We start from the raw sequence: 21071 nt of genomic DNA on the forward strand, positions 1-21071 counted from the left end.
AAAATAGTCTCATTAGAATCAGACATTTTTTAGACATTGAATTTATTACACTGAATTTTTATCCTGTGCAATTATGTATGTGAATTTCTTTTGTATTTAAAATTTGCCAGCAAAAATTCACCTGTAAGAATTCTCCTGAAAAAATTCACCTGCAAATGTGTTGACCTTCTGGTGACTCAAGCCAAAGCAATCAGCACTCAAGCGAGTCGAGTGTCTTTTAGCCAATCAGATTACACTTATTGGATCACGTGACTAACCATTGCCTTGGGCAGAGGCGAGTCTCTTAACAGTTTGCTGGATAGTGGCTTAATGAAGATCAGTGATGAGATTCAAATGGGCTTTGGCTTGAGTCACCAGAAGGTCAACACATTTTGCAGGTGAATTTTTTCAGGCGAATTCTTGCAGGTGAATTTTTTCAGGCGAATTCTTGCAGGTGAATTTTTGCTGGTGAATTTTAAGTACAAAAAAAATTCACATACATATTTGCGCAGGATAAAAATTCAGTGTAATAAATTCAATGTCTAAAAAATGTCTGATTCTAATGAGACTATTTTACTTCCATATAAGGATCTCTGCAGCTCCTTCATGTTTACCATGGACCTCTTTTCTGCTTCTCCCTCTACCTACTTTGTGTCTATCACATTAAATCCCAAAAAAAAGATAAAAGTTTGAGGTAATGTGGCAAATTGTGAAAATAATTGATGGAGAATGGATCCTTTTGCAAAGTACTGCCCTAATTTTAAACAGTGAAGAAAATGACTACATAAAAATAAATTAAGATTGAGAGTAATTTCCACCAAATCCGAGATTGAACGAGACTGGGAAGATTTTCCTTTCAGGAAATGTAGACTCAGGTCTCAGATTTTTCAGAAGTCCTGACTGTGGAAGTATGTTGCTGCTCTGTGTTAACTGCCTGCTCTCAGTCAGTGTTCCCAAGTAGGTGGAGGTCTTAATAAGCCCTCAGTGATGCAGCAGCTTGGCTCAGACAGAGGCTCAGTTTAAGGGACCCGCCCTGATGCAGCTGTTGAGTGCTACAGGCTGCTGTGTAAACCTAATAGAACCAACACCCATTCTAATGTTCAAATATATGCAGAGAGCAGCTACATGCTGCAACATGTTTTTAAATAGGTTCTCCAGACTGTGGGAGAACTTTACCTTTAAATGATCATTCAAGGACAAGAGGACTGGGATGTGCTGGACATGAGTGGGGATGATGGGAACTCCATTTGACTCGGAGTGGTTTAAATGCATCTCATTAAAAACATCTCAGCTTCTGCAGCCATTATATGACAGAGATGCTGGTACTCAGCAGCAATCTGATTGGAGATGTTCAGATAGTTCTGTCAAATGGAGTTTGGGTTAGTTTAAATGGACTTTCTATAAAGAGAACTTTGCAATCAGGTTTGATTTTCTTCTTTTGTTTTTGAATAAAGTTGCTTTTTGTGCCCACACTTTTTCTGCAGTTGTGGCTGAGAAATGAGTCTATGTCTTCTGTATATAAAAACAAAAGGTCTGGTACACTGTAGACACTGTTCATTGGCCATCAGATGCAAGAAGTAGTGATGGAGTCTGCATGTCTACATGTTGGAGAGCAGATCATTATCTGATGTGTGCCCTTCATAGGATCAGATTCCAATGAGCACAAATCTTAAGAGTGTTCCTGTCTTTGAGAACCAGTATTGAGAAAATGTAGGTAAGTTCAACCTCACTTTAAACTGACCTAACAATCCAAACTAAAAACTTAGTTCGAATATTGACCCAGTAATGAGAACTGCTTTACTGCTAACAAGTGCTGGTCCTTTGGTACCTTTGCAGTTTTGGTTACTGCTCTTAGGAAAGGAAAAAAGAAGAAAGGAACTGGAAATGTGAAGGTACAAAATGGGGGTGCAAATTGGACGCATTGACCCGGACCCATTTATTTAGAGGCTGAAAATTGTGAACATGAGGTAATCTCTATTTAGACTGTCTGCACTGAACTTTCAGCTAATTCTTGTGAAGAGTGATCTTGCACAAACATGGAAGTTGTGCCTGATCTCCCCAATGATGACTGGATCATGGGTGGAAGGCTAACTATTAAGATTCCTGGTGGAAAAACTGCAGGAATGTTTTCTGCAACTGAGGTTTTAGTAGCTTTTCTAAAATACCACCACAGGGTTGGAGCAAGAACAGTCTGGTACAGAATGCCTCATGTTTCCCTCATTGTTGTTAGATTTATGAATATTTGAGGGAAGCATGTTGGAGTAGGTGGAACCCTCCGCCTGCCACTGTTTATTCTTTTGTCGTGGGGCTGGGAGATAATAGTCCCAGTGTGTGCTCTCTAACTGGTCCTAACTGGTACCATGCTGTCCTACACAGCCAGACAATGGCAACTATTCTGCTGTTGGGCCGGGGTGTGAATGGGTGTAAGGAATGACCAATCTGGAGAAGGGAACGTGGGGGTTCAATAAGGCCTCCACACAGGGACTTGACTGTGTGGCAGTCTGCTGTGGGGATATGATGGCTCCACAAAGATCTGCCAGTTGGTAGCTTTACAACCAAAATACAAGTGTCATCGAGGGTGATGCAGATGGAAAGGAAGGGAGTGACGGGATGGGTGAAGATGGGGAGGTAGCAGTCAGTTTGTTTGGCTGAGTTGAGACAGGAGAGGATGGGATAGCAGGACATTCTCTGCAGGCAGGATGGATGCAAGTCATCAGGGGATGCTGACGGCAATGTGTTGGATAACTGGAGGACTATCAGACAACGCGGTGCCAAAGAAAGCCTAATATAGAACAAACATAACAGAGAATGTTGTGTTTACTCGTCAACGACTGGCATGCTGGGATAATTCACTTCCGAGATGGCTGAAAGCAATCGATTTGAGAATGGATACCTAGCAGCTTAGATGTGGTGTGTTATGTCATCTTGCTTATGAAAATGTTAACAAATAGCCTTGAGTCGTCCGTATTTTCTTTAATTAGCTTCCAAATGCTTCCTAAGGGGATTTCAAAGTTTTTCCTACATTTTTGCACTTTTTCAGTTAATTTTAATCAAGTTTTTCAACAATATGTGTTGTTACTTGAAAAGTCAGAAAATCTGTTAATAAATCATTTTTGTTGCTCTTTTCATTGTGCTGCAGTTTTAAATGCCTCAGATTACAAGGGTATAGATTGTTTTCAGCTGTTTGATCACCTGCGTCTCCATCCATCAGCACTGACATTTATTGAGATCCATTACAACGATCAGCAGCCGTGCGTACATATTGCGCTGTGTTGTTGTGTGATAATCCCTCATAAATGCAGGCTTGTTTTGTGTTTTAGCCTCATGATTATGATCTACAATGTATTCAAATGAATGCACTCCATGTTCAGCCAGATGGATTCATTTGAGTGATTTGCATTTCAACAACGGCCTGATCAGGAAAATTATCAACTGTACTTTTGCATGATCCAGTTTGTAGAAAATAAGTTAAAGCATCTGAATATATTTATATATTTATGTTTATTATATTTATTAAATATATTTATCAGGAATGTATGAATTGTTCTAAAGGATTTTGATCTCTTTCAGCCCAGCTGCTGAGGTCCTTTGAACTGAGCCGCCACAGTCTGCTCTACCTGAAAGAGATCGGACATGGATGGTTCGGGAAGGTAAGACCCCCTGTGGCATTTTGGGTTTGTGTTTTCAGATGCACCAAGGATCATGTGGTAGGTGATTGGATGTGTTGCCTTTAATGTGCCATAAATAACAGCTACTTTGATCCAGAGGTTACGCACAGCTCTGCGTACAAATGTTACGCAGCTAAAACGTTTTAAAGCTGTCACTGCAGGTAGGAAAGCCCCATGTTTCTGCAACCAGATAACATTTTTCTCCCTGTACCCTTCCCTCTGTCTTTTGTCTGTTTCTGACTCGTACCGCTCTGTCATGCAAACACAAATGCCCTTTCCATCCCTGTGTACCTTTACTGGGAATGTCCATCTGTATGTCTGCTTCACGTCTTTGTGCGGATGGGAGTGTGTGCATTCTCCCTGAATGGATTTATCTCTGTCTGCTTTGTTCCAGGTTCTGCTGGGGGAGGTGAACACGGGCCTGAACACCACCCAGGTGGTGGTGAAGGAGCTTAAAGCCAGTGCCAGTGTGCAGGAGCAGATGCATTTCCTGGAAGAAGCACAACCTTCTCGGTACATATTCACTGGTGACACAAATATTTCACAAATATTTCACTATTATTATTTTCCTTTGTATGACTTGACAAAGGTCACATGTCCCTTACCCAGTCTTAAAGATGGGAAAGACAAGAGAACGGTTTTTAAATGTTCTCCACATGTCAGGAAATGGCTACAAACAGCTGCTCACCTGAACTTGTCTGAATCTGCAGTCAGAGCAACAGTTAAAAAGTTTAAATCATCTGGAACTGTGACAAACAGGGCTGAGCGAGGACTTAAATTTATCTTTCATACGCATACAATGAACAGGATAGTAAGGAAATGTTGCTTTTCGCTTTTTGAGAACTCCAGCAAAGATTGGCATCTTCTGGTCACCAAGACTCTATTAACATTTATACTAACCATTAGAGGATAAAGAATGACTAAAAAAGATTCAGTAACCATTACAACACACCTGAAACTGAAAATAAAACTCTAAAAGGAAAAAAATGGCAGAACCAATGATTTTGTAAATGAAAAAGGATTAAAAAAGGATTCCAGTAGAATAAATTGAGCATTTTGCTGGTTGAATACTTGAGTACATTCTCACTTCAGACACTGTTCTCCCAGCTTCAAGAAATCCAGGGGGCAAAGACTCTGGCTTTCATCATCAAAGCAAAATTAGAAGCATAGGAATGTTAGGAGCAATGAATAAAACATAAATGTGTCCAGAATAATGTTCAGACAGATGTGCTTTCTCTGTCAGTTCTGTTTCAAAATGAAACAGCTTTAAGCTTTCTGCTCTTCCTCCTTTCTGCTCTCCAGCACACTCCAGCACCCGGCTCTGCTGCAGTGCCTGGCCCAGTGCACAGAGGTCACCCCCTACCTGTTGGTCATGGAATTCTGTCCACTGGTGAGTCTCATCAGTGGTTCTTATCCTAAACACTGCAGACCCCTCCAAACACACATTTAGTCAGAGCAACACCAATCAAGACAGTCTTGGCTTCTAAAAACACTTGCAAACACTCCATGTTCTCCCCTTCTATTCCAGGAAAAACTAACAATAAATGTTTGCTCAAAAGCAATGCAGAGTTAGTGATAAAAGTCAATAGAAACATTTGACCACCAAATCTTTCATTCATTTCAAACCTGAAACATTCAGATAAGTTGTAAATGAATACCCCAAAACTCAAAACTAAAGAATGTTCTTGTCCCGCTGAGGCTGGCAGCTACTGGATATTAAATCATAAAGTTAATCTTATTTGATCTTTAGCTGTGTCTGACATGATTTTAAATCATATGTTTAGTTCAAGAAAAAAGTAAACACTAACTTAGTTTGTGCCCAGTTGGACCATTTACTAAAAACAAGGGGGGAGGACTTTGTTTTTCTCCTGTCTGATCGGACTTACAGGCTACCAAGGACGTTTTTCATTTCTCTGAGACAATAAATGCATTTGATCAATCAGCCAATCACCCTCTGCACTGTCTCCACTGTAAACCAGATAATCTGGATGGGAGGTTCTGCCTCCCAGCAGCTGTAAGACTTTCTACTCTCAATTGATTTGAAGTGAAAAAAGTATGCTAAACCTGAACAAAACTGCTGTTTGCAGATTTAAGTCTGGTCACAGTTAGATTTTATACTTCAGATTGCCCTATTAGAAAGAAAAGCAGGAAATGCTGCTGCTGTTGTGCTGAAATCATTAAACTTGTTAAACGAGCCAGCTGCTAGATGAGACTCTGCTGAGGTTTCTTAGTCCAAACTGAACTCGCCCAGAAGGATGCATTTTTCCACAGATCTCCACATAAATCTGAGGATCTGCTGTTCCTTCATGGAAACTTGTATAGCTAGACAAGAACTGAAGGCCATAAAGAGCAGTTTACTGCTGAACACTGCCCTCCAGTGGTCAAAGCTTGTAATTTGCAGATGTTTTATTTTCCTGTGTCCAGGGGGATGTGAAGGGTTACCTTCGAAGCTGCAGATCTAACGAGGCGATCACCCCTGAGCCCCTGATCCTGCAGAGGATGGCCTGTGACATCACATCAGGACTGCTGCACATGCACAAACACAGCTTCACTCACAGGTATCTCCAAGCTCCTGCTGCTGGATAATTATCGTTTGCATGAATTATAACAACTCCAGCTGCTGCATCAACTTTGACTCCAGTTGCTTCCTGAAACAACATCCTGGTGCTGCCTGAGTGCTGCTTATCGACTCCAGCATCAGTGATTTTGTTGCAGGCGATGACTGCTCCTCTCCGGATCAGCTTTATCTAAGGTACAACATGTTAAACCACGTGAAAAGGCTTAAAATTCCATCACCAGTCAGCAATGAAATATTTTAAAAAACATAAACGTCCGTGATATTCTCATGTTTAACACTTTATTAAATGGTGCAGATGTGTAACAGCTGTTTATTCCCATATGTCATCAGTGACCTGGCCCTGAGGAACTGCTTGCTGAGTGCTGACATTTCAGTGAAGATCGGAGATTATGGTCTGGCCCACACAAAGTATAAGGTAGATAGATGTGAAACTCCAAACAGAAGCTGTACAATTTGCAAATGAATGCTGGTATTTGCTGAACTTTGCTGAAGAAACTGTGTTAAGACAGGGAACCCTGCTGCAGAGGGCAGGAAAATAACAATTATAGTGGACAACTCAGTTAATTTGTTTCAAAATCAGAAATTCAAATGAAGAACTGTGAATTTGTATACGTTTCCTTCATGTCTAATTAACTAGGAGGATTTCTACGTGACCTCGGATCAGATGTATGTGCCACTGCGCTGGATCGCTCCTGAGCTAGTGGATGAGGTTCATGGAAACCTGCTGATAGGTGATCAGACCCAGCAGAGCAACATCTGGTAGGATCAATGACACATTGATGAATCTCAAACATTCAGAGATTCACCAACAAAAGATGGAGCACACCAAACATTCTTATTATGATCTTTGACAGATACAGACTATTTTAATGAGTATTCTGCAGAGTGATCACTGTTATTAAACAATAGCAAACAACATATTGATGGAGACAATGACACAAATACAGTTAAAGTTTCATTAGCAGACTGAAAGGTGTTTATCTGACATTTATTATAATCTAATTTAATCAGTTAATCAACAGAGTGGATCCAAGTTGCATCGTAGACAGCTGATAACTGTGATGCCTTCAAGAAACTAGTTATTTCTAAAATCTCTTTCTAGCTTGCCATATTGAATCCGACAACCATGGATTTGTTGTGCTATTTATTTTTTCCTATCAGAGAGGTATTGCTTGGTGGAAAACGCTTTGGTCTCCATCTTACAGAGTGATTCTCATCAGTGGTTCTTGTCTTCTGCCTAGTTTAAATGTTCAGTCTTTATGTCTTTATGCTTTGGACAAGGTATTTAAGTCAGGCCATGATGTATTTAAATACCTCCTAATATTATTTTATAAATCACACAGATGGCTGGGTATGATTCATCTCTCATTGTTAGCAGAAAACATCACAGCAGTCTTGCACAGCTCCTCAAACAATCGTGACCATTTGTGAACTAAAAAATAAAACAGGTCTGGAAGAAAGAAACTCCATGATATGGTATTAGACGTACAACCTAGTGTAGACGTGATCAGGAGGAGGACACAGATGGCAGTCAATGACTGCTAACTGACTAATGCACTTTTTTGTTTTTTTGCAATATCACATTTAAGGTCTTTTAAATATTAAAGGGCAGCCATTTCTACACATCCCTGTTAGAACAATTAGTTAGCACAATTAGGGTGAGGTTGACATGGTCTGGTTGCAAAATCTTCTCTTTGAAATATTTTTAGTTTCCCAGTAAAGAAGCTTGCATGTATGTATGCATTGAAACAGCCACCAGCAGCATGGTATTTTGCACATATCCATATTTCCACAAACTGCTTGTGAATTGTTAATCATTGCAGAGAATTAATTTATTGTTATAATAGTGTATATACATCAGAATTTCTTTAGTTATATCCACAACCTGCGGCCCATCAATTTAATCGGATTCACAGAGAATTTGTTAGTTGCAGAGCTAGCATGAGTATTGCAGAACGCCTGCATTTTCTGGACAAAACAAGCACTATCAAGGCTGATCATTTACATATTACCAACATATAAAGCAGTTACACTTGTGTTTCATGGTGTCACAGAACAAAACACAAAAAAAGAAAGAAACATAAGAAAATTAACTAGAAGAAGACTAAAATAAATTATGTGACTGGAGAAAGACTTTTGACACAGTCAGCTGAGCAAAAACAATTATATCATGAAACAAAAGCATGGGTATTGTGTGAGATTATGAGCAATGATTGTCTAAAGATGAATGTCTTGTCTTCCTAGGTCTCTTGGTGTGACTATCTGGGAGCTGTTTGAGCTGGGAAACCAGCCCTACAGACACTACTCTGACAGACAGGTCCTGACATATGCTGTAAGAGAGCAGCAACTGCGACTACCCAAGCCGCTGCTCAGAGTCCCCCTGGCTGAGCGCTGGTGAGCTAAACACAGATAGAGGCATACACATTGGGGAGCAAGACAAATGCAACAAAACACAGAGCCAAGAGCAACTCCATGAAATCACTTTCAGGATTAGCAGATTATTGTTTACTGTTCCTGCAGAAATTATCACATAAATTGTACTGGTACTTTATTTAGTCTTATTATTTCAACTTTCCTTTAATTATTTACAACATTACTTTAAAGGAAACTGACTGTAGACGTTTTCCCTTCTTATTTTGGGCTTCTCAGGTATGAAGTGATGCAATTCTGCTGGCTCAAACCTGACCAGAGACCCAATGCAGAGGAAGTGCACCTGTTGCTCAGCTATCTTTGTGCAAAAGGGGCCAGCGAGGCCGAAGAGGACTTCGAGAGGCGCTGGAACTCTTTGCGTCCTAATCCTGGATTCAGCAGCAACCAAACCACCTCGACGATGGCTAGAGACCAACCCCCATCAAGCTCCTCTTCTTTCCCTCTGCTAGAGCAGTTTGCATCTGGTGATGGATACCATTCAGAGTCTGGAGATGACATACTGACAGTCACAGAGACCAGCCACGGCCTGAACTTTGAGTACAAGTGGGAGCAAGCTGGAGCAGATGCATCCTATATAGCCCAAGAGTCCCCAAGTATGTGTGCTCACACCAACCGTCATTGTCCAGAAGTATTTTATCCACCAGGGGGCATTGTTGGAGGATGTCCTATGGAGAGCCTGAGTCATGGAGTTTCTCCTCCTTACTATCAACAAAAACACTTGCATCCACCCAGTGTGCTCCCTGTCCTCAGTGCCCATAGCCCCTCAGTAAGCAGTGAATATTATATCCGTATTGAGGAGCCCGTGGACTGTAACATGGATCCAGATTACAACATGTGCTCCTACAGCCCAGACTTTCAGGGCAGCAGTGGGAGCTTCCTGACTGGTAGTGCAGACTCTGGTGAATGCATGGCCTGCCCATCACAAACAAAAAACATGGGTCCCTATTGGTCTGCGGAAATCCACAAATCTGACCCGTATGACTCGAATGACTCGAGTCCAGCCATCTCCTTGACAATGGAGCCACTTTTAGGTCAAATTTCAGACAGCAGCCCCCTTCGACCATGGGAATCAAGTCATTATGTGTCCTATAAAGACAGAGACGGGGGCTACTACTATGAGCACTCCCCTCCTTTAGAAATAGATCCCTATCTGATTGGAAGTGAGCATTCTAGCGAGCATCATCAAGAAAGCTGGGGGTCTAGAAGCCTTCGTCAGGCTTTAGGAGAACTGGAGAACCCTCTTGGTATATCCCCTTCTGTAAACAGTCTACCTGAACAGGCTTACACTGAGTCTTACCTGGACACCAGTCAGACCTCCCTCTTAGGGAAGAACATGATGGGGGGTTACTATGACATGATGGGCTCTCTAAGGAAGACCATGCCCAGCCACACGAGGCACAATAGCCACTCTGTCAATATTAACATGAAGACCAGAGGAGCACTCTTCGTCGGACAAAGAGACAGCGATTCAGAGGAAGAAGAAGAGGACATATTTATTGAGAGACACACTTGCAACACATGGCCTTCGAAACACCGGCACAGCAGTGCTGGCCATCACAGGCGGGCGAGCCACAGCTGCAGACAGGACTCCTACACCGACTTTAACTACACCATGCCAAGTACAGACATCGAAGACACTTGGCCGGACCAGCACAGCCTGGCTTTTCACTCTCTTCCCAAACCCATTGACTATCTAGAGCCACACCAGGCCAAAGATAACAGTGCTTGCCTTAGTCTGAGTAAACAGGACACCATTGTGCCCTCAGACAACTGCAATGCCTACATCTACCTGTGCCACGAAGGGGACACTCAGGTGCCACCATCTGGAGAGTGCTGCCACAACCATTTTGTTGACCCACTCACTGGTTTGTTAGTGAGAAACAACAACTACTGTTACAACTACAGTCACAGCAACTACATTACAGATAAGGCCACTGATATTCTCAGCAGTGAGGAGTTGATCAATCTATCACCGGCTCCTGGGGGTCCCATTGTTTCCAAACATGCTTTGATAAAGTCTGACGACTGTGACAGGCAGCATGGTAATGTTACATCTGATGAAACACCAATTAAGGAGAAGCAAGAGGAAGTTATCAAAGAAAATCTGATCATGCAGAAACCACCAGAGCCTAGAAAAGAAGAGGTAACTCTGATGATGACCAAAAGTACTCCTCCTCCTGACAACAGGCACGTGATGGTTTGCATTACAGATCCACAGTCAGAGCTGAGCCACACAGCTGACAGCGGTGTGGACCAAGGTGGCTCCACTGTAAGCCTCGCTGACATCCTCGACTGCAGCGACGAAGATGACGGCATAACAGACGTCACTTCAGGCATCTTTGCAGATGAGGGCAGTGATTTGACCGCATCTCCGGCTTTCAAATCTTTGCAGAAACAAGTAGGAACTCCTGATTCCACGGACTCAATGGATCTTCCATCTGCTGCTGGATCTTGTGAAGGACTCAGCCCTGCATCCTCCCTACCATCCAGCTCACCTAAAGCCATGGACAGTGGTTATGATACAGAGAATAATGAGAGTCCTGAGTTTGTCCCCAAAGAATCCCATGAAACCCGACCACAACCTCAGGCGAAGCTTACCCTGGATTCCAGTCTGGAGGAAGTTGAGGAGAACCATGAGGAAGAGGATCAAGCAGCCCCATCAGAGGTTCAAGTATCGTTGGGTCAAGACTTGGTTTTGGAAAGCTTGCAGACAGAAGACCCCATTCTTTTACCACTGAGTAACAAGACTCCTTACAGAGACTCTGCCTACTTTTCAGATTGTGAGAATGAAAAGCAAAGTCGGGATGAGGAGAGGGAACTTCAGCTGAAAGAAGCGGATCATCACAGTGATGGTGAGAAACAGCACATGGAGAGAAAAACGACGGAGAAAAGGAAAAGTGCAGAGGAGGAAAAACTAAAAGATTTTGTGGTGAACAGAGGCCTAAAACTTGAAGTGTACCATGATCCAAAAGGCCAAACAAAATCTCCTCCTCCAGAGATATGCTTGACAGAGGAGCACTGCCAGGAAGAGGAACCTTTAGATTCAACCTTAATTGCCGAGGGGATACTTGATGAATGGCCATCCCATGAAGAGAGTTCAGCCTTGGGGGACTGGGCAGCTGAGGTGGTGGGGGCCATGGAGGAAGCTCTTGGTGCCCTTAAAGAAGACTGTACCTCCAGCTTTAAGGAAGAGAAAGAAATGAAGGACATAAAAGATTCTGTTGAGGCTTGCAAGATGGAGGAAACACCAATGAAAACAATTCACAAAAGGCCGTCAGGGATGTCTGGCGAAATCTTGCACATCTTACCCAAAGATGAGGTGGCGCTGCAGCACACAGCTAATAGCAGGCGGTTCTCTTCTTCCTCACCAATCTCTCCATCCATCCCACAACCTCCACTTCCCGCAACAGAAGAGCAATCATTTCCCGCTGCCGGTGAGGAGGCCAACAAGGAGGACGCTGATACAGACAGCGACGAGTCAGATGAGGAGCTGCGAACCTACAGTGTGCAAGAGGAGAACGAAAGTGAGGAAGAGTGCCACCCTGTGCCCATAGTGTTGAGCGACAACAGCCAGGCTCACAAACTGCGAAGTCTCCTCAAGATGCCATCGCTGTCTGCAGGGGACCTGGAGGAGGATCACAAGAAGAAGACAGTGTCTTTCTTTGACGATGTTACCGTCTACCTGTTTGATCAGGTGCGTGGTGAAGATAGATCAAACACATTGTTAACCTAAGGATCATATGACTGATTGCTAATTTTTTGTTTATATAAAATTCTGGCATAAAACCACATTTGCAGTTTAGCTAAAATCCTAATAATTTTAGCAGCACCTAAAAGGATCATTTTAGCAGGTTCAGATTCATTTTCCAGACACAAAATGATGACAGACTTACCATTTTATACAGTTTGTAGATCTTATATTAGATAGTAGTGCAGTCAAATATTGGCCATAAACTTTGAGTCTTCTTCCCACAGCATCAACCTACATACTGAAGAGTGCTGTTTGTGATCTGCTTCCTTTAAGAATTTTCTGCTTTTTCAGGATCAGTTATCACGACTTTCATTGACTCCATTTCCTAATATTACATCACCAGGAGAGTCCAACTAAAGAGCTGGTTGAGCATGGCGTCCCATTAGCATCAGTGGGTTCAAGCTCTGGAAGGAAATCCCAGGAAAGGCCTAATGTCTCCGATGGTTCTTCAGATGGAAACATCTCAGAAGAGAGTAAGTGTGTTTATTTTTCTGCTTATACTTGTTCCCAAAAAACGTTTTCTGAAGACCAAAATAAACCTTTCCTCACCGTTCTCTCTCAGGTGCAGGGTTTGAGTGGGAGGACGACTTTCCCCTGCTACCTCTATCAATGTCCTCAACGGCAGCCGACTCTCCTCCTCCTCGCTCCGTCACCAAAGGTCCGGAGCCCAAACCAGTCCAATTGTCCCGCTTCACCGTCTCCCCATCCAACGTGTCCCGGTTCTCCATCACTCACATTTCTGACTCGGATATGGACTCTGTAGGAGGTTGGTCACTTCACCACCTGCAAACAACTCCTCTCTCCCCAGAGCAGAATTAGGGCTGAATGCTGAAGGACACGAAACAGAACAGCTAAGTTTAGTTTATTTAGCACAGTAATCCACAAATTGGACAACAAAAAAGCAGTTAGCACATTGCAGGATGAAAGGAGCTTAATTAAAGAAATAGGAAAATAAGGATCCACCTGGTAAAAGATTTTAAATCTTAGTGGTATTAGTTCTTGTAAAATGAAGGACAAATAATGCAAATGCAAATAAAGCACAGTTCCTTTTTCTGCCTTCTATAATCAGCTTTATCTAGATGTGCAAAGACCACAAACAGATCCTTGAAACCATCTCTAAACATTTCCATTAAGCAAACATCACATCTGTGGTGCTTTAATTCAGAATAAAATCAATTACCCTTTCCCACATCTTCATGGTCTGGCTCTGCTGCTTTCTCTCTCTGTGGTTCATACAGCTGTGTACAACATCCTTTAGCACCAACACACTCCTTCACCATTGGTCTAACTTTCTCTCAGACGCGGAGCTGTGTATCGTGTGATAAAGAAACATATAAGGCTGCTTGTAAATCCTCTGTCATCATCTCCATTAAAATAACCGAACAAGTGCTGAACTCTGGGAGCAATGTGTGGATTTAGGCAGCAGCTTATAGTCTGACCATTTAGAGGAAAAAAACAGGTTGTAAAATTTATTGATGCATTTATTGTTTTCTGCTTCCTCTCTTTCTTTGCAGGAAGCAGTGAAGATGGAGACAAGGAATAACAAGCCTCTGTGACAACAGCTGGGACTATTTTAGCATGACTTCAGATTTTTTTATATTATTATCATTATCATTGTAATGTCAGGTTTTTCAAACACAAGACAGTGCCTCTTACTGCCTGCGGACACTTTGAAAATGATGTCCTCATGTAACACTGGCCTGAGTAGTTTAAAAAAGCCTAAAAGGATAATGATAAAAATATCAAATTTTAAGAAGGCTGCATAAAAGATGACCTTCTTAAAAGAGCGCAGAGTTTGGCCCCACATATTTTTGGATCAAAAACATCATGGTATGAAAGACCTTTGGTGGAAATGGACACATTGGGCACCTTTTTCATTTTTTCATTCAGAACTGGAATCATTCATAAAGATGTGGAGCCAATCTTAACTACCTTGGCAGGACAAAGAAACCTGCTGTCAGATTGTTGCTAATTAAAACACATCCACTCCGTGGCTTTTCAACAAAGGACGAGCACTTTGAACAAGACTAATCAGCTTCAGCCTTTCTACTTTTAGCAAATGTTTTACTTGTACTAATAAATACCATGAATGCTTGAGGTATCACAAGTAATATAATGTTAATATTTGGTTCATGTAGAGAGATTGGACATTGTGGTGGTAATGGGAACATGAGCAGCTGTCTGGTTAAAGACTGAACTGTCTGTCAAATCTGAACTACCCAACTGTTCTAGACACTTTTTTTTTTCATCAGTTTCACAAAAAAGAACATCTTTGCCACCAAACTGAGTCCATGGCAACCAACAACTGAAAGCGTCACAGAACAACTTTCCCCAAAGTGACTTGCAGCACTTTTCTTTAACAATACACAGTTTCAAGAATCTAGGAACCACTGTAAGAATGATTCAAACAAAAGGAAAGAGTGACATTAGTTATATCCAACAATAGGTGTGCATGTTTGCATATTTTCTGCTTCGGTTGAGAAATAATTCATATACAAGATGGGTTTTTCTTTTGGTTATTCTGAACACATAAAGGTCACTTCATCACATTGATGCAAAGATCTTGTAAATTCAGAGCAGATTGAAAGCTCTAAAGTTTACTGGTTCACAACATCCACAGATACTGTTCATCACACTGTTATGCAGCACAGATTGGCACAGCAGCACCAAACAGCACTATTGTATTGTCCTCACAGCAGTTTCAGCAGTTGGGCTTTTGGAAGATTATGTCTCAGTACATAATAAAAATAACTTTAAATTGATAGCTGTAAATGCAAAGCGATGGCATTAACATATTTATAACAAAAACAAAACTGTATCCTTGAAATCAACTTTAAAAGGACTTATTTTTTAAATGCCTCATTCCCAAAACTGTGCTTCATATCATCTTACAGTCAATTATTCTCTTTATAATCCATCTATCAATCTTTAACCTTTTATCTGAACCCAATCATAGGACAAACAGCTTCGGCAGAGACCCCCCGACCTCCCTCTTCCCAGCTACTTCTTCCATCTCATCCAAAATAACTCTAAGGTGTTCCCAAGCCAGCTGTGATATATTTTCTCTGTCCAGCAGGTCCGTGGTTTGTATACCTCCTACCAATGGGAGAGAGCCACAATGGAAAAGTTGGCTTTTTTCAAATTGGATGGGGTCAGCCATTCTAAGTGAGGAATCACATTACAGCCACAAGTATTTGCAGTCTCGTTCCTTTGGTCATTACCCACAGCTCATCAACATAAGTTGGCATTAAAGTCTAGATCAGCCTTTCAGCTCTCCTCCTCCCTAACTATAACAGAACAGTACATTGTCTTTATCACTGCAGATTGTGCACTCATCCATTTGTTGATCACCGGCTCCATTCTACCCCAATTTGTCCCGGATTCTGTTCACAGTTTCTAAGAGCAGAATTTCCAGGTGCAACTACAAGGTGAGGGGTTTCCAGACAGACTTCAGTAACACGACATGTTCTCAACTAGTAATGTAATTTGCCATAAACACCATTACTGTCCCACAGATGGTTTAACATGCAAGCTGTTAACAAAACATTTAATTATGGTGAAAGAACAATGCATCTCCTATGTTAACATTCAGAAATGTTAAACCACAGAGAAAACCTTTGGTATCATAATCTTAGACTTATCAGGACTTTCGATTGTATTATCGCATATTTCCCCCTACTGGCTAGATCAAGGGTCTGCAACCAGCACCTTCAGTCCTACAATTGGCTCTTTGGACTTTCCACAGTGGCTCTTAAAATTATATAGAACCAACTTAAATTTTTAAATATAGATTTAATAACAAATGCAGGTTTTAGCCATTTTTCATTTTTTTCATTGAATAATCGCATTGAATTTCTTGTGTCTGTAAGATTTTTTTGACATTAGATTAGAAACTAATGGGGTTTTTTTTACATAATTTTTCACAAATAACATCTCAGAAATATGGGAAATGTAAAGAAAATGTGCCCATCCTATTTTAGCCAAAGATTTATGATTTTTCTGTATTTGAAAACCTAAAAATAAAAATTACAATTTTCTTTTAGTAGATCAAATATAAATTTTCTTTTTTTATAGGACATGTAACATTTGTGGCTCTCAACGAGTCTTATTTAGCTGGACTGAGGGCAAAAATTACTCATTGGATTGTAAAGGTTGCAGACCCCTGAGCTAGATGCTACTAGAAATTTCTGAGTTCAGTTCCTCCAAGGTAAAAACATCTAGCTTATCCTGAGTTTTGCGAATCATTTTGATTTTTTGTAGGACTAGAGTCCATGGTGTGCTCCTTTCTTCCTGGTTCCTCCTAATGCTTCTGCTGGTCCATTTTGCCAGTGTAAGATCAATCAATCAGGAAGAGTCTACCTGGGTTGCACTTCTATGATAAAATGTCCTTTTGATGCAGAGCTGAAGCACAGCAGAGATAGATCAATTAATTAAAAGTTAACAGTTACCAGGTTCTGTTTTAAACATTCAGTGTTTGTTCTCTGTCACTGGTTTGTAAGAGTGATTGAAAGTACTTGACTCTACTGTCACTGTAACCTGCTGTTTATTCACTACAGATTTGTCCTCTCACTCTGGGATTAGCTTAACAGGTTAAACATTTCCTATTTAAAACCCGAGCCATATTGTTTTTGGGTGGGACTCCTGAGTTATAACAATTTAGTCTGATTGGTTGGGTCAGCTGAAAGGCAGAAGGCGTACCATAAAGTGTGACAATGCTGTGATTTTTGTGTCAAAACTAAAAAATAAAGACACTGATGAGTTCCCAGAGCCATGAAAATGCAGGTTTCTGCTTTTAACCAACATGTAGTGTCCTCTATGTGTTTGCCTTTCAAGGCTTTAATATTCTGTAACAATTTAGCATAGAAACATTGGCGGTCTGTAATATTTTTGTATTGAGAGAAACATACTTTGAGCTTAGCTTAACCTGTGAGGCAGGGAATGGAAGAAAGATAGGAGCATCTACATCTACTGTTGCCAAAGACATGTTGTGTTGTGTTTCAGGGTCAAGTACAACTGGTGTTGTTTTCACCCCAAAGCAAAGACAGAGAAAAGGAACAAGACAGCAGCTTTGGCCTGAACTGATTGTAGAAATGTGCAGGAGGAGGATTGGAATACTGTCTGTAATATGTGCCCGCACTATGACCTGTTCAAACCATTACTTTCTGTACTTTCTATTAGATATAAATAAACTCTGGTTTACACAGTTTAAGGCTTTGGTTGACTTTTTCTTAGTGTTATTAGAGTAAAGACCTTTGATTACCTGGGATTTTCAAAGAGTGTTTGCAAAGTACAAAGGTCAAACGATGCAATGCTTAAAACACACAAACACAAAAACTTAATTATAACTCTTCTTATAACACTCTAACAGGGCCTGCAATAAATTTGCTAACTTATTCACAGAAAAAAAACCAAAAGATCAGAGGGGAAGTCAGCACATCCATATCACACCAGTACAAAAGTTGTCTCCAACTAGAACTGATTTTGACAAAATTTCCCAATTTCACCAAATAAGCTACAGAAACTTAAAAGAAATCATACAGCAACTAAGCTCTTCTTCCTCCTGTCAGGTGATTTTCCCCAAGGCCCTACAGCAATTATCAAACCACTATTGAAAAAGAGCAACTTGGACAAGCTGCTGCTGCAGAACTACAGGCCTATCTCAAACTTATCCTTTATTAGTAAGATTATTGAAAAAGCTGCGTTTCAGCAGTTAAACAACTTCCTAACAATGACCAGCCGCTTCGATGTCTTCCATGACTGCCCTTATCAAGGTGTTCAAGACATCCGTATAAATGCAGACTGTGGAAGAATCACAGTGCTGGTATTATTGGACCTTAGTGCAGCATTCGACACTGTTGATCACTCCATTTTATTAGAGCGCCTGGAAAACTGGGTTGGCCTTTGTGGAACCGCACTTCATTGATTTAAATCCTACTTAAAGGATAGGTACTTTTTTTGTGTCAGTAGGTAACTTTACATCAGAGACCACAAAAATCAAATGTGTTCCCCAAGGGTCCATCTCCTATTCAATATCAACATGCTCCTCCTAACTCAGATAATAATAAACAACATAAGTTATCAAAGCTATGCAGATGACACACAGCTATATATTACAAGGTGACTATGAACCCATTCAAGTGCTAGATAAATGCTTAGAAGAAATCAACGCATGGATGTGGCAAACGTTTCTTCAGCTGAATCAAAACAAAACTGAAGTAATAATTTTTTTTGGACCAAAGGAAGAGCGTTTAAAAATTAGCACACAGCTTCCGTTAATACAGCTTTAAACCACCAATCAGGCTCAAAATCTGGGTGTATTGATGGACTCAGGTCTTCTGGCACAAATCTACTCTGCATACCCAGAACCAGAACCAAACATGGAGAAGCAGCTTTTAGTTCTTATGCTCCACTAATCTGGAATAAACTCCCAGAAAACTGTAAAAGCACTGAAACCCTAAGTTGCTTTAAATCATGATTAAAAACGTATTTGTTTCGAGTGGCTTTTGACTGCTATCTAAACATTAGGTAAGTTTTTAGTCCAACTTCTATCATCATCTTATTTTAATAATTTGTATTGACTTTAATCATTTGTGTTCGTTAATGATTTAATTACCTTTATGTCACTGTTATGTACTTTTCCTACTATTTCTCTTTCTCTTTTTTTCATGTACAGCACTTTGAATTGTCTTGCTACTGAAATGGTCTATATGAATAAACTTGCCTTGTCTTATAACCATCAAGCGCAGTGGAAAAAGGTGAATCATTTGGGCTTGTTTTTAGCCACAGAACCTGTACACCTTGCAGTCATGACTCGACCATGAAAGCCTCTGTATGCCAGAGTATTCTACAGTCAAATCCAAAATCCAAAATGCTGCAGCAAGAGTTCTGATGAAAATTACAGAGAGAGATCATATTTCTCCCGTTTTAGCTTCCCTTCATTGGCTCCCTGTTAAATCTAGAATACAATTTAAAATTCTCCTTACATATGAAGCCCTTAATGATCTAGCTCCATCATACAGAGATCTGATTGTTCAATATATTCCTAACAGAGCACTTCGTTCTCAGACTGCAGGTTTACTGGTGGTTCCTAGAGTCTCTAGAAGTAGAATGGGAGGCAGATCCTTTAGTTATCAGGCTCCTCTCCTGTGGAACCAGCTCCCAGTTTTAGTCCGTGAGGCAGACACCCTGTCTACTTTTAAGGCTAGGCTTAAAACTTTCCTTTTTGATAAAAGGAGTTAGAGTGGCTTAGGTTATCCTGAGCTAGCTCTTTAGTTATGCTGCTATAGGCTTAGACTGCTGGAGGACATAATGACCACTTTCACTCTCTCTGCTACATTCTCATACTACTCTCCTAATTTGGGGTTATTTGCTGTTATTTCAGCTTTTAACTCTATGTTCTCTCTCTGTTTTTTCTCTTTCTTGGCCAGTATCTCCCTCCTTCCTGGAGGGGGACATTTGCCAGGCTGCTGCTACCAACAACTTAATGCTCATCTTATAAAGATGATATACAGGGGTTGGACAATGAAACTGAAACACCTGTCATTTTAGTGTGGGAGGTTTCATGGCTAAATTGGACCAGCCTGGTAGCCAGTCTTCATTGATTGCACATTACACCAGTAAGAACAGAGTGTGAAGGTTCAATTAGCAGGGTAAGAGCACAGTTTTGGTCAAAATATTGAAATGCACACAACATTATGGGTGACATACCAGAGTTCAAAAGAGGACAAATTGTTGGTGAACGTCTTGCTGGCGCATCTGTGACCAAGACAGCAAGTCTTTGTGATGTATCAAGAGCCATGGTATCCAGGGTAATGTCAGCATACCACCAAGAAGGACGAACCACATCCAACAGGATTAACTGTGGACGCAAGAGGAAGCTGTCTGAAAGGGATGTTCGGGTGCTAACCCGGATTGTATCCAAAAAACATAAAACCACGGCTGCCCAAATCACGGCAGAATTAAATGTGCACCTCAACTCTCCTGTTTCCACCAGAACTGTCCGTCAGGAGCTCCATAGGGTCAATATACACGGCCGGGCTGCTATAGCCAAACCTTTGGTCAATCAAACCAATGCCAAATGTCAGTTTCAAAGGTGCAAGGAGCGCAAATCTTGGGCGGTGGACAATGTGAAACATGTATTGTTCTCTCATGAGTCCACCTTTACTGTTTTCCCCACATCCGGGAGAGTTACGGTGTGGAGAAGCCCCAAAGAAGCGTACCACCCAGACTGTTGCATGCCCAGAGTGAAGCATGGGGGTGGATAAGTGATGGTTTGGGCTGCCATATCATGGCATTCCCTTGGCCCAATTCTTGTGCTAGATGGGCGCGTCACTGCCAAGGACTACCGAACTATTCTTGAGGACCATGTGCATCCAATGGTTCAAACATTGTATCCTGAAGGCGGTGCCGTGTATCAGGATGACAATGCACCAATACACACAGCAAGACTGGTGAAAGATTGGTTTGATGAACATGAAAGTGAAGTTGAACATCTCCCATGGCCTGCACAGTCACCAGATCTAAATATTATTGAGCCACTTTGGGGTGTTTTGGAGGAGCGAGTCAGGAAACGTTTTCCTCCACCAGTATCACGTAGTGACCTGGCCACTATCCTGCAAGAAGAATGGCTTAAAATCCCTCTGACCACTGTGCAGGACTTGTATGT

General features: G+C 41.3%; 1 protein-coding gene across 4 annotated transcripts in view; it reads left to right on the forward strand.

Moving 5' to 3' along the window:
- The window catches only part of aatkb (apoptosis-associated tyrosine kinase b), an 80748-nt gene extending 63138 nt beyond the window's left edge, over positions 1–17610 (forward strand). For 3 of the 4 annotated variants that reach the window (XM_047376918.1, XM_047376917.1, XM_047376919.1), the window contains 11 exons: positions 3550–3629; positions 4042–4160; positions 4950–5037; positions 6072–6205; positions 6556–6640; positions 6863–6984; positions 8470–8619; positions 8875–12349; positions 12750–12879; positions 12969–13172; positions 13921–17610. In XM_047376918.1, the coding sequence (XP_047232874.1) occupies positions 3550–3629; positions 4042–4160; positions 4950–5037; positions 6072–6205; positions 6556–6640; positions 6863–6984; positions 8470–8619; positions 8875–12349; positions 12750–12879; positions 12969–13172; positions 13921–13949 (4616 nt within the window). In that variant the 3' untranslated portion in view covers positions 13950–17610. Of the gene's footprint in view, positions 1–2455; positions 2890–3549; positions 3630–4041; positions 4161–4949; positions 5038–6071; positions 6206–6555; positions 6641–6862; positions 6985–8469; positions 8620–8874; positions 12350–12749; positions 12880–12968; positions 13173–13920 lie in introns of those variants that run through there. The other variant, XM_047376920.1, reaches the window with a different exon arrangement.
- The last annotated feature ends 3461 nt before the right edge of the window (positions 17611–21071 follow it).

The sequence above is a fragment of the Girardinichthys multiradiatus genome, chromosome 10, assembly GCF_021462225.1.
Source record: "Girardinichthys multiradiatus isolate DD_20200921_A chromosome 10, DD_fGirMul_XY1, whole genome shotgun sequence".
NCBI lineage: Eukaryota > Metazoa > Chordata > Actinopteri > Cyprinodontiformes > Goodeidae > Girardinichthys > Girardinichthys multiradiatus.